Raw genomic sequence first — 13,039 nt, 5'->3', positions numbered from 1 at the left:
ACCGTTTAACCTGCCTCTCTGTTATAGCTGCATTCTGACTTCTGTGTGTACAAGTACACACACATTTTGTGGGGTTCATAAAATCAACTCTGAGTTTGACTTGTGTTTTTCTTGTGCAAAAGCTGGTTTCTCCTGGACCGTTCGCTCACTCTCATCCAACATTAATGACCAGCGCTCCACTCTTACAGCCACATTTAACTCATCCATCACCTCACGTCTCAACCTTTGCTCGGGTTGAACTTGGATTGCATTGGCAATAAAAAAAATATACTCCCATTATTTAAAATCTGTAGTTTCACCCGATGCAGCTCTTTCCATAGCAGGTGGTGCAGTGAGTGAGTCAACCAACAAAGAAAACAGGTTTAAGCCTGATGCTCATGTCACAGTTTGTGTGTGTGTGTGTGTGTGTGTGTGTTGGCACCCTTCAGGAGACTGTCTTCATGCTATTGGTGCGGCCGTGACAGATCCATCTGACTGAACAGACTTTTTCAGTCACCTGAGATCAATAAAGTGAAGCAGAGTGAGTCTAATCACATCTCACTGCGGAAGACAAACGAACAGATTGTATAAAAACAGATCAATTTCTAGTACTGAATGTTGTCAATAACACCCAAACAGACTTCATACAGTGTCCTTTTGTAGGGTTTAATGAGTCCCTCCAATCTCAACAGACTTCATTCCGTAAACATGTATCACAAATATTGGCAGGCAAGAACTCATATAGGCAGTTGACACATTTAAATAATACAAAATATACATAAATCAGCCATTCATACTCCCACACATGCATACTGAACACACACATGCAAACGTACACAGGGCTTTCACAAAGACAGACTGATAAGATGTTGTGTTCGCTCCCTGATCACGCAGAAGAAAAAGTCAGTGTGATGGTCCCTGTTAGGGCAGGTCTTTCTGAAAAAAGTCAACTATTTGTTTTGGCTATGAAAGGAGATTCACATTAATGAATATATCACTTGGTGGAGGAATCTGCCTGCACAACAACCTAAACTGGGAAGAAATGGAAAAAAGATGAATAGTTTTACACATCTAACAATATTACACAATTAATTTATAATTGGCACAGAAGCAAATGGCTCTGCATGCAGGAGGCATCTGCACACTGAGTCTCTTTTTCTTGGGTACGGTCCTTAATAGTGGACCGGGACAATAACAGGGAACTATCTTATCTCTGTATCATTAACAGTGGAACCCGGTGAACAAATGGCTTGGGGAAATAAAGAGAAGATTACCGCCTCACCATCTGGATCTTAAATCAAATGATGGAGTATTCCTGACTATTCTTATATATTCTTTTTTCTAGATACTATAGAATATATACACTCTACATATTATGGCTGCCCAACTCATCTCCTACAAACAGGAAAATGTATGAATGTCTCCTCCTTTTTGACTACACACAAAAGTCAGTGCAACAGAATAAATGGGCTGATATGAAAATCTGGCCCTGGAAAATAAACCTGATATTGATTAGCAATACAGAGCTGGAAAAACAATCTGCATCCATCCTGTAATTTCTGCAAATGACCATGGTCTGTCTTCAGTGTTGCACTGCAGTCAGCATTAATTGAGTTGGAGTTCCACTAAATGTCCATCTCTAGTGAGAGCTCTAATAAATGGTATTAAAGTTGGAAAACATCTAATATAGCATAATTTTAACAGCTGCTAAAGGGGCTCAGAGGAAGGCCAGCATTTTTTTGTGGAATTGTACAGTGTGAACACATTTTGATCTAAAAAGAAAAGAAAAGACACCCTAGGGAACAACTTGACAACTTCACTTAAAATCTTAATATTACAATTACAGCAACAATTTTACGATCCAACAAAACATTTTGTCACAAAGTATGCAAAAAGATTTAGTTTGTGGCCGTGTGTTTCATGTTTAAACTTTGCAGTAACACTTCGGGCCTGAGTGTTTAATCAATTTGCTTCGCTACACAACGTTCACAGTGAAAAGCAACAGCCCCAGTGTACTGGTCAGGACAGCTGATGGGAAACAATAGATCTCAATGCTATGGTCATTGGTCCATGAGAAGATGTTGGTGCTGCCACACACAGACCCACACACACACACACACACACACACAGATAGACCCACATACACTCCCAGACCCACACACACACACACACACACACACACACACACTCTCCCTCTGTGTAAACTCAAATACACTCTCGTACTCTCAAAGCTGTCCTATGACAAGGGAATTGTTCTTTTCCTCCGGCTACCACAGATGTGTCTCACGGATCTCAGAGATGATGTTATTGGCTTTTTGGAGCGCCTGAGAAAGAAAAAGAAAACAAAGAGGTCAGTGGCTTTACAATAGTAGATCAAAGAGAAATTGAAAAGACTTAGAACCTATTCAGAGAACAAAAGCATCAGCCAATTTCACCTCAAGCATTTGAGCAACCTCGGTCCGCTGCTGTGCCGTGTCCTGTGACTCAATGAGCAGCTCCTGCAGCAGTTGCTGTTTGTAAAGCTGACCCACCAGCTCACTCTGCAGATGCTCTTTCACAAAGTTTACCAGGAAGTGCATCACTGTCTTGGGCACACTGCGGACACACAACCCCAAGAAACGAAGTTAGGAAATCACTAAAAACAACTGAGATCAACAATGGAAGAAAAAAAGGGGGAAATGCCCCCTCAGATGCTCGGGACTTGTTCCAGTCGAACCTGTCCTGGATGCTTTTGCGGACAATAAGGAAGTAGCACTTGATGAGGCGCTGGATAATCTCGCAGTCCCTCTGCTCCTTCGCACTCAGCTTGCGTGATACGGGCACCGCCTGGCAGAGAGAGAGAGAGAGAGAGAGGCAAAGTAAAATGTTGACAGTGTGCAATGTCTTCACTGCAAAGTGTTTTGTTCTATTGCTAATCCCACCACTCACTGTGTCAAGCAGGTTAATGGACTGGCCTTTGCTGGGACTGCCAAAGCCTGCAGCCGGGACTCTCTCTTCCGCAACCTTCTCGTTCTTCCAGCGCATTCCTCCATCAAGGGCCTCCGCCTTTCAGCAAGAAATCAGAGGAAGTCAGGGGGTCAAGGCTGCTTTGGCTGAGGCTGGAACTCCACTACAAACTTTAAAAGGGGCTTTAATGTTTGGATGCGAGACGTAATGGTTACGGCTTTAAAGAACTCAACTTCTACGGTTTACCCTAGCAGAATACATTTTAAATGAGAGTACCTGTTGTAAGGGACAGATAACTACCTGCTGACTGTTGACAGATGCACAGACCTGCGCTGCATCCGTGAAGTCTGGATGTTTTGTGTTGATGTAGGCGAGCTCTATTGATACTAAATTGTGCACCTAATGGAGAAAAAAAACACAGAATAAATCTCAGGTGGTAAATAGGACTTGGCTGGTAGTTATTACAATTAGTATGAAAGATCATTTTAGCTAAGCCGTGGATTACCATTTCATTAGTAATCGGCAAGCGCTTTCTCAGTAATCCAGTCACCACTTCCACAATGGAATCGTGCAGTTTGGGGAATCGCAGAAGCTCCTTGCAAAGACAAAGACAACATTTATCAACATGGTGCCGTCATAATTAATGCTCCTCTGATTTAGCAAGTCAATCAAATGAAAAATGCGTCAACGTGGCTAACCTGTGTGCTATAGGAGGAGCAGTGCTGGATGATCCTCTGCAGCTCTTCGTGAACCAGCTCTACACAGCGCATACTGGGCTCCTCCAGTCGCTTAATTTGCCGCTTCACCAACAACTCAAAGGACACCTCAGGCACAAAAAGTGCTGGCCGCGGACCCTGCAGGGCAAATCACACACACAGGCTCTATAATTGACCTGTTATTCCTCCAAACAACAGAACTTGACTAGAATCTTGATTAAAATAATTACAAGAAGGGAAGTCAGGAGGAGCTCACCGTAGCATTGCGGATGGCGGTGAGGATATCGAGCTCAGTCAATCCTCCCAGGGGGTCAATGGACTGCAAAGTGCGCCCAAAGGTCTCATGGAATATGTAACAGATCCGAGCACCCCCACAGCTGTAGAAGAGAGTTCAGCTGTGACACCAATGCTGTTTCTCAGGGCTCTGTGTCAGTTATGTTAATTGGCAAAACTGTAATGCAGTCAACCAAAAAAGGTCAATATTTGCTCTCTACATATTTACATAAATTAATCACCTTTTGGCAAGAGAGCTGTAGAGATGAGGGTGCCAACAGAAGATGCTGATACCACTTTAATTTACAATTACCACAAGACAACAACGCTCATGATATACATTATGAACCAATGCAGGTAAAATGCGGCATGAATTTAGATGATAACCTAAACAAATTCCCAGAAACATGAACTCAAAGGCTGTTATCATCAGAAAAAAGCATTTGCTATTCAATGAAGATGCTGTTACTGTAAAGCGATTAGACTCACAGCTCTGTGGTCTGGATGTATCTGGCCGTTCCCTCAATGGTGTGGCAGTAATCGCTGGCGAACTTGGTGACAATCTGCAGCAGGGTGGAGCTGTGGTCTTCTACTGGCTGGCCATAGCCTTTGAGCTGTACCTGGTACTGGGAACTTAGCACGGTCACACGGGTCTTGAGCGCTGGCAGGCAATCCCGGATGTGATGCATGAGCAGCCTGCTGAGAGTTTTGGCCAGATAGCGCGTGCCGGCGCGCGAGGCGAGGGAGGGGTAGTGGCGCTGCAGGAATGTCTGCTCATCCCTCATCGAGTCCTCAAGGCTCTTCTGGGTATTGATGTCATGCTGGCTCCTGGGAGGATTGGGGAGAGAGCGGGAGAGTAATCAGATGTTCAGGGTAATAAGAACATGAACAACTTGACAAATTGCTGTATTGTGAAGCTTAAAACATTACACAGCTAAACTAAAAGAAAAAATAAACAATTTATCACTGCAAACCTGTTAACCACCCCGATAATCCCAAGTCTGACTGGAATGACTCGACCCAGAAGGACCTCCAGAGCATCAGTCCCTGCATCCATCAGGTCCAGCTTACTGACCACCAGCAGAGTTCGACGACCTGACACACACACACGAGTATACAGTAGAACATCATGGAGGAAAACAGGTTCTAATGGGATAGAATTGAGGCCAGCAGCGGAACATTTGGGCCCAGCTACAGATATCCTAGCCAGCACATTATCAGTGTACAACCGGCACTTAAAAGGCCATATTGCCAACCTAGCAGACAATTACTACAAGCAGATTCACATCATCCATCAATCTATTATTCAGCAACTGTAACTGTTAGAATGCTTTCAACAGTAAAGACTGGCAGGTCCAATAGCCTGAAATGATGTAAGCACAATACATTCTTCCTGCACATTTAATAATTCAAAATGCATTTCTACTTGAGGCATGTTATGTAATAAGCAAAATCAAAATGAAATCTGAGGAGAAGAGGCGTCCTACCATCTGTATCAACCTCACGAGCCAATTTCAGAGCATCCGAGGTGGCCAAGTCAGAGTTGGCAGGGGACACTGTGAGGATGAGGCAGTTGGGATTGGAGATGAAGGACATGATCATCTCTTGTACTTGTGCCTCAATGTCCTCTGGCTGGTCCCCGACCGGAACCTGAGGCAAAAACAACGAGCAGCCAGCGTTAGTGTAAGCACAGCACACATGCCTTTCTGCTGGGAAGATTGCAGATGTGATGATAATTATCATCTAGTGCCATTATGTTTGCGCACATGAAAACAAAATCAACATCCGTCTCAAGCGGCTGCGTTTACCTTAGTGATTCCAGGTAAATCCACCAGCGTGAGATTAAGGACTTTGGGGGAGAAGATCTTTAAATAGATGGGCTCAGGACTGATACCCTTGAGGATAGGAACAAAAAGAAGCGACATTTATGAATGCAGAGCAAAAAAAGCTAAATTGAAGGCATCACTGACTTAAGATCAATGCTCTCTCTCACCTTGTTGTCACCTGAATTGCGTCCAGTCTCTGTTTCAATTTCCTGACGAATTTCCTGAAAATCTGTGAAGATCTGTCAACAAAAGTGTGAGAATAATGCATCAGCTAAACTCAGCACAGAACAACGGCAGTAAGCACGTCATTTGAAATGCGCAGTTAAATGTACCTGGTTCTTGCAGTGCAGGAACGTTCCCCATTCTTCAGCTTTGACACCTGAACAAACAATATAAGAGTGAGCGCAAGTACATTTACAGATGTTTGCAAATAACATTACGCTTTGGGGAGGAATAATGCAAACTGATATCATGATTGAGAGATGAAGATCAAAACAAACAAAATGTTTGAGAAAGTTCACAGAAGAAATGGAGTGGCTAAACAAAGACAAGTCCATGCAGACCAAATATACAGACAGAGACCTGAGTAGCTGATTTGGGCATTTTGTTTTACCCCATTTCCTGAAAGAGTAGTGAAGAAGAAAAGGAAGAAAGACTGAATGTTAGCAAAGAGAGGCTCAGCAAGAAGTAGCTTACAGTTCAGACAGTGAGTGAAAGTGCTTACCACACATACTACTGCTAGCAGATCCTATGCCTAGACAGATATAACAAACCATGATATACGATATATACATGCTGATATTTAGTGTATCGTAATGTGTACCAAAGCTTGATTGTGTGTTTTTTTCAAGGACAACTTCCTTCTCATTTAAAATATGAATAAATATGAAGGTACCATTTTCGGTTTTCAGTCTCTCCTTCAGAGGGGCAACATTAACAAGTTGCAACACGAGGGGTCGTCTTGTGACTATTCCTGATCCTCGAGGCAAGAAATCCCGTCCAACCAGGCTCTCCAACACAGAGCTCTTCCCACTGCTCTGTTACAGCACATAATGAGAGCAATTCAGCACTGATACAGTCAGTCTGCATCAGTGTCAACAATACATATAACATTTCTGATCAAATCAAAACCTTTAGAACAAAAACATACACAAGAAAGTGTTACAGGACTCTTTAAGTTTACAATTAAGCGTTTCATTGTTTTTTTCCCCCCCGACTGACCTGAGATCCAACCACGACTATTTGAGGCAGCTGTATGACCTCTGCACCCACTGTGAGAAAGACCTCCTGCAGCCGGTTGATGGTGGGGATTAGAGTCTCCATCCTCCCAATAGACCGGGCACACTTACTAAAAAAGGTAAAAACAGAACAAATATGGACAGAAAGAAAGGACAGCAAAGTAGCTCAGCTCACATTAAATCATACTGCAACTAAAATGAAATATAACTAACGCCAGCAATGAAAATGCTATTCCAAAAAAAAACAAATGAGAATGCAGTTGGCTGCATTATAATCTGTGCAAGAAAGCAACAACTCTATGCTGTCTACATTATTTCCCTGGGAAGAATGTCTTGCTTTGCCAGAGGGGACAGTGGTCCTGATGAGAGGGGTGTAACGTTAACGCCCTAGCATCAGGTTGACCAACACTGGTCCGAGTCCTCCCAGATTACACACCGAAGAACAGAAAACGGACAATTGATCATCCAGACCGGCACTGACCTAACCTACATGGCAACACATGATGCAGCAGCACAGGCCGAAAGCCTCGATGTTATCAGTTAATATTAGCTGGCTCGCGCTAACAGGTTAGAGGCAGGAAGTGAAACGGTTGACCTAGCTTCCTGCTAACGCTAGCTTCGACCAAACATACACAGTCTATGGGACCAACCGATCCTCCATTATGACCTTACCGATGTCCAAGAAATACTATCCGCCCTTATCCAACGTTTATGTCCGTCATCATTTGTGGAGAGTCAAAAACATTTCATTTTATCCGAACTGTTATTAAAATGTAGCAGGAAAAGAAACAGTTCACCACGTAGGCGGGACTCGAAATACGCTTCCTCAATCTGATTTGTCATAAAATAACTGATACTCATTGCTGTTACCTGATTGGTCGGTACGTTTCGGACTCACTGTTTGGTCACGCCTTAAACAGTCATTATAGACTCAAAGTCTCTTTTAATTTATATATTCAACCACTTATACTTTTCAATGCTACAAACGGCTTAAAAAACCATTCCCAGTCAACATTATATATATATATATTTTTTTTTTTTTGAAATTCACATAAAATGTTCAACAAAACAGTAAACATCAACACGTGTCATTTTTCTGTGGTTTAATGTCTGTATATATAAACACAATATTTACAAAGCATTCAATGAACATCAGTTAGTTAAGGAATAAAACATGTATTACCTTCTCAAGGATGGTTAACACAACACACCATCCGACACAGAAATTACTAACAAAAACCCTCCAGTAGACGTTACCGTCCGCTGGGAGTCGTAGCAGCCAGAGATCATGTGAAAACCAACAGCATAAATGGGTTCCTTTGTTTTCAAATATTATGTGATCAGGTCTTGTGTCATTTCTGCAACATAAATGACAGTGACCAATTCAAAGTTGCCATGTTTTCTTATCCAAGTCCTTTGGTCATGGATAAGAAAGCCCTATGGCTGACATAATCAACAGTCACCGGTCTTCACTCAGCCAATGATTAAACACTGTCTGCACCTCCAAGAACTGAGCACCTCTCAAAAGACAATCACAATAAGCAACTTCCAGCGAGGCCTAGTCCATGTAGGACGTGTCCATGCCCTCGCCGTCGGGGTGAAGCAGTCTTCCCGCCAAGCGCTCAATGTCGTCTAGACTAAGTTGTCGAAGGGAACGTTCATAGTCCTTGAGGAAAAACAAAATACAAATATTGAGAAAGAGCCAGTTTGAAATATTCTCCAATCTATTTGAACCATGTTGTGTGTGTGTGTAGGGAAATATTTCGAATGAAGCACGAGCTAGGAAGGATCGTCTAATTTTGAGTAATGCAGACCTGAAGCCAGACTGGCATAATGGTGTATTAACGGGAGGCTTTAACCAATTTGGTCGGTCCAAGATTTTCAAGTCTATCCCCAGAGAGCTGCCATGAAACAATTTCAAAATATCTAGTTGATAACGTGTCAAGTTTTAATACATCCATATACTGACTTTCATTTAAGGGGCATTTATGTACTTACAGTGTATGTAACTAGGAATTTTTGACATTAATAAACAAGAGAAAAAATATATGTCAAAATGAAAACCAAAACAATTTGTGCTTATAAGAGCAAAAAGTGCAGTTTTACCTGGCTTTCATTATTGAGACCTTGCAGTGCCTTTTACATTGATCACGTTTTAGAAATATATTCCTGTGATAGACAAGTACTTGATGATCATTTTAGAATGTTATGAGTTCACCAGGCACGCCTGAATGCTCTATAAAACAACTGACCACCGCACAAGGGATTGTAGGACTTAGAGGGCTTCACAGGATAAACTGACGTCTTCCATATTTTGGCAAAAGGCGGCTGCATTTCTGGGCCATATTTGGAGTTTTCTGACTTTGTAGGACGAATCGCTAAATCTAAAAGCATTTATACTAACCGAAGGCAAAAGATTAGATGTCAGTTGAAAAAAAAAAAACTGTCAAATCCTCTACATTGTCAACATGAACATTTCAGAAAATATCAAATTATTATCTTTTTCCCTCATCCAACATGTTCACTAAACGAATGTTGAGCAGCTTTGGATGGGTATTTCATGCTGCTCTTCTTAATGTGTATAGTTTCCATTTGATTCAACAATTTAGAAACTGTTAATATCATCATAAGAATGGAGTAGCAACATTTGATTGTTCTATTTTAGAATTAAAACATTTTTACATTAGTCATATACATACATGAAATTTCCGATCCTATGTATTTAGGGAGCAACTTGGGATTCAGTGACTTGTTCTAGAACACCTCAACATACGGACAGTAGGAGCCGGGGATCGAACAGACAACCTTTACCCCACTCTACCCACTGAGACTTCAAAGCACTGTAGCACAACTATTAAAATACCTTAATAAGCTGTTCGTGCACTTTTGCCGCATCTGCTGGGCTAAAGTGTCTAGCAAGGATAATGGACACAGTCTGCCACACTTTTCCTTGTGAGCTGCTGCTGCTGCTGCTGCCGCTGCTGCTGCTGCTGCTGGAAGCCGTCCCTGACGCTCCAGTTCTCTCCCCCACTGGACGGATTACCAGATTCAATTTAGCCTCTGGCCCAATGGAATAATCACTCAGCCTGTGTTCATCTGAAGAAAACAAGATGGACAAAAAAGATTGTTGAATCAAGCAATTACAATTCTGCATAAAAATTATGAAACACTTGACTGATGGCAAATCTACCTGCAAGCGCTTTCCCTTTATAGAGCAACCGCTGCTGGTTTGCTGGTATGTTGAGGCGTTCTGACACAAGTTCCTTCACTGTGGAGACCTTCTCATCTTCAGTCACCTAGAAGATCAACAACATGATGTAGTCGCACTAAAACACATTTAGCAAGCATTCTCCTCTCCCCTCCTGTTAGGCTGAGGAGACCTCAAATGCCATCAACGTTACGTACAACTAACAATTAATGAGGAATTCACCGTCACAAGTACCAAATACACATCTACCTTGATAAATGGCCACTTTAGAACCTTTTTTCCAAATAAAATTAACAAAGTCACTGGCCTATAGTGGTGCTATGTATCCTTTTAGACAGTCAATTACAGGCATGTTAGTGGTCAGGTACTTTGAGGTACTCTTCTGCTGATTACCTCATTTAGTCCAGTATGATAAATACTTCCCCATTTGATACACACATCAGCAAATGCTTTACAGTACCCTGACTATGTATTGATATTGTTCTACAAAAAATACCTCGAGTATTGCAGTAGCATACTCATCATATAGTAGTCCCTGTGTCACATATAGCAGGACCTATGGCCCAGCCTTACAGTGAGCAAATTACATCACAGACTGTCGAAAAGACAGTCTTTAACAATATCAAAGTATTTACCTAGTGACTTCCCTTTCCTACAAGAACCCCCACATGAAGATTTAAAGAGCTCCCACAAAACCACCGGGTCTGAACGTTGGACCAGAGGAGAGAAGTAACAAGAGAGAATCGTTACAGTTAGCGTTAACGTGTCTTTCTCAAGGATGTGGCTAACAAGCCATCTAGAGTAACATCGATTCATTTCTGGGCGATGTGCAAATGTACAGCAGATCCATTAAACTAACGTCACACTGGATGGAGTTTGACAACCTAATGTTTAAACCAAAGCATCATGTTTGTGCTTGCTTCACTCAAGCGAGCATGACACAGGACCACCGCCTCTGTCGGCTAACGTTAGCTTACCTATAAAGGCTAACATCAGCTGATGTTGCACATTAAGCTAGCGGTAGGGAGGTAACAGTTAGCAGTTAGCTTAGCTAGCGCTGCTTAACTTACCTGAACACTGCATTCTTTCCCTTGAAGTGGTTTCACGGTAAGGATCATTTTCGATGATGCCCAGAACAAAACACAACAACACGTTTAACAATCACGCCACTAGCGTTAGATATATTCAATTAGCGTCACTTTGTTAGCTCAAGATAGCCACAGCGTTTCTTTTCTTATCAACGGGCCATCTTCTTCTTCTACGGCTGACGAGTGCTGCTGCTGCTTCTCTCACGTGACACTACTGCCACTGACTGGCTGGAGGGCTGTATGGCTGCTGATGGCTGCTCCATGCGGAGGATAATTCAACCAAGAAAGGGGGAGAAAATGTTATTATTCTTTCCTCTGCTCGAGATATTTAGACCATAATTAAATACTAAAGAAAATAATGACGATGAAGGAAAACAAAGATGGGGTTAGGAATGTAAGGAAGGACATTTAAAAACACTTAATCACTTGGTATTACGAATTGTTAATATTACCAATCCAAAATTGTAAATCGTTTTTAAATAGAAGCCATCTGCCGTTGCTTGGGTCTTGTACAAAGCTAGGAGCCAGATCATTTTTCTCCAAATTAGGCATTTTTACAAAATATCATCATAATAAATATTTTCAATAGGCCACTTTGATGGCAGCCTACAATAGAGTGAGAGTAAAACCACTTATCAGTGCACACAGCCAGCCTTAACACTCTTCCACGTAAGCAAAATATCTGGGGAATAAAATGATTGATGCTCACCGCTCAGTTTGTCGGAGACCTACCTATCCCCGGGGCTCGGCAATACCCCAAAGAACCCTCTGACCCAATTGGGATCCAGTCCATGCATTTCTCATTACAGCCTCCCGAATGGTCTCCACTGTCTGGGTCATGTGATTGCCTGCTGTCTGTGCCCAGACCAGCCCCGTGCAGGAGAGGAGCATCTTTTACTTGGGGCGGGTACAGAGACGCTCTGCACCTGTCGAATGGGCTGTCTGCTGCTGAACAGGGACAAACATATTCAGGACGAAGTGAGAAAGACTTCCACGTTGTCCGACAGCCTGCATGTGGTAAGTGATGTTTTTGTGTGGAAGATGTGGAAGTCAGTTCGGCATTATATTTGTCAGGACATATCATACATGTGTGTTTAATCTATCAGAAAACATATATCGCTGTTGTCACATTTTACCAACTCATTCGTGTATTTAAAAGGCTGTTTATTATGACGTATGACGTAACGAAAAAAAATATCCACGTTTTATTTTTGCAGAGACACAAAGTGTGTGTGACTTAATAGTGAGTCTATAATGACCTTGTATTAATCTTATTGTTTTATCTCTTTTAGTCTACTATAGCAGCGCTACTTTCTTGTCCTTTGTTGTCTCGTATTTTTGCAAAGTGTCCTTGAATCAAGTACTGCACGCTCATAGAGCAAAGACATTTATAGTCTTCTTTTTTATTGCACTGGAAACTGTCTTTGGAATATACTTAAGCATGTTTTGTTACTATTCAGCCTATTGAAAATGATTGCCATCAAACATGTGTCATCGAATCAAATATTTATATAGGCTGCTATCTATGTATCTATCTATCTATCTATTATGTCAATCACTTATGGGTATATGTTTAAGAAGCATATCAAACTCTCCTGTAAAAGCCTTTATTGATTCCTCGTTTATATTATTAATAATACTGATACTGATCTAATCACAGGAAGAGATACAGATGGCTGTCTAGCTTTGAGTTAACTGAGATTAGCTACAAAGGGGAAATCCCTGCAACTCAAGATGAGACAGAAATGTGTGTAGTTGGACCCAC

The 13,039-nt window shown here is 41.9% G+C and overlaps 2 protein-coding genes across 4 annotated transcripts; both read right to left on the bottom strand.

Annotated features, from left to right (window-relative positions):
* Nucleotides 1-626: 626 nt before the first annotated feature.
* Nucleotides 627-7,780, bottom strand: LOC306697995 (dynamin-1-like protein). Of its 3 annotated transcripts, none has more exons than XM_079162123.1 (18): nucleotides 7,651-7,780; nucleotides 6,962-7,088; nucleotides 6,636-6,777; nucleotides 6,465-6,494; nucleotides 6,073-6,119; nucleotides 5,908-5,979; nucleotides 5,723-5,809; nucleotides 5,402-5,564; nucleotides 4,889-5,009; nucleotides 4,404-4,742; nucleotides 3,898-4,018; nucleotides 3,624-3,779; nucleotides 3,431-3,520; nucleotides 3,226-3,324; nucleotides 2,908-3,024; nucleotides 2,696-2,805; nucleotides 2,415-2,574; nucleotides 627-2,303 (listed from the first exon to the last, which is right to left on the bottom strand). In XM_079162123.1, the coding sequence occupies exons 2-18, from the start codon at nucleotides 7,061-7,063 to the stop codon at nucleotides 2,247-2,249; spliced, it is 2,013 nt and encodes a 670-aa protein (XP_079018249.1). In that variant the 5' UTR covers nucleotides 7,064-7,088; nucleotides 7,651-7,780; the 3' UTR covers nucleotides 627-2,246. The 3 variants fall into 3 exon arrangements, with proteins under 3 accessions (XP_079018249.1, XP_079018250.1, XP_079018251.1); XM_079162124.1 differs by having other exon boundaries at nucleotides 3,253-3,324; XM_079162125.1 differs by lacking the exon at nucleotides 6,465-6,494.
* A 286-nt stretch (nucleotides 7,781-8,066) lies between these two features.
* ubl4a (ubiquitin like 4A) lies at nucleotides 8,067-11,442 on the bottom strand. Its single transcript, XM_079160800.1, has 4 exons — nucleotides 11,257-11,442; nucleotides 10,169-10,274; nucleotides 9,842-10,074; nucleotides 8,067-8,644 (listed from the first exon to the last, which is right to left on the bottom strand). The coding sequence occupies exons 1-4, from the start codon at nucleotides 11,302-11,304 to the stop codon at nucleotides 8,537-8,539; spliced, it is 495 nt and encodes a 164-aa protein (XP_079016926.1). The 5' UTR covers nucleotides 11,305-11,442; the 3' UTR covers nucleotides 8,067-8,536.
* Nucleotides 11,443-13,039: the final 1,597 nt, after the last annotated feature.

This window comes from Pholis gunnellus (genome assembly GCF_910591455.1).
Source record: "Pholis gunnellus genome assembly, chromosome: 6".
Classification (NCBI taxonomy): domain Eukaryota; kingdom Metazoa; phylum Chordata; class Actinopteri; order Perciformes; family Pholidae; genus Pholis; species Pholis gunnellus.
Note: the sequence above shows the minus strand (reverse complement) of the source record. Positions and strands in the feature narration are given on the sequence as shown.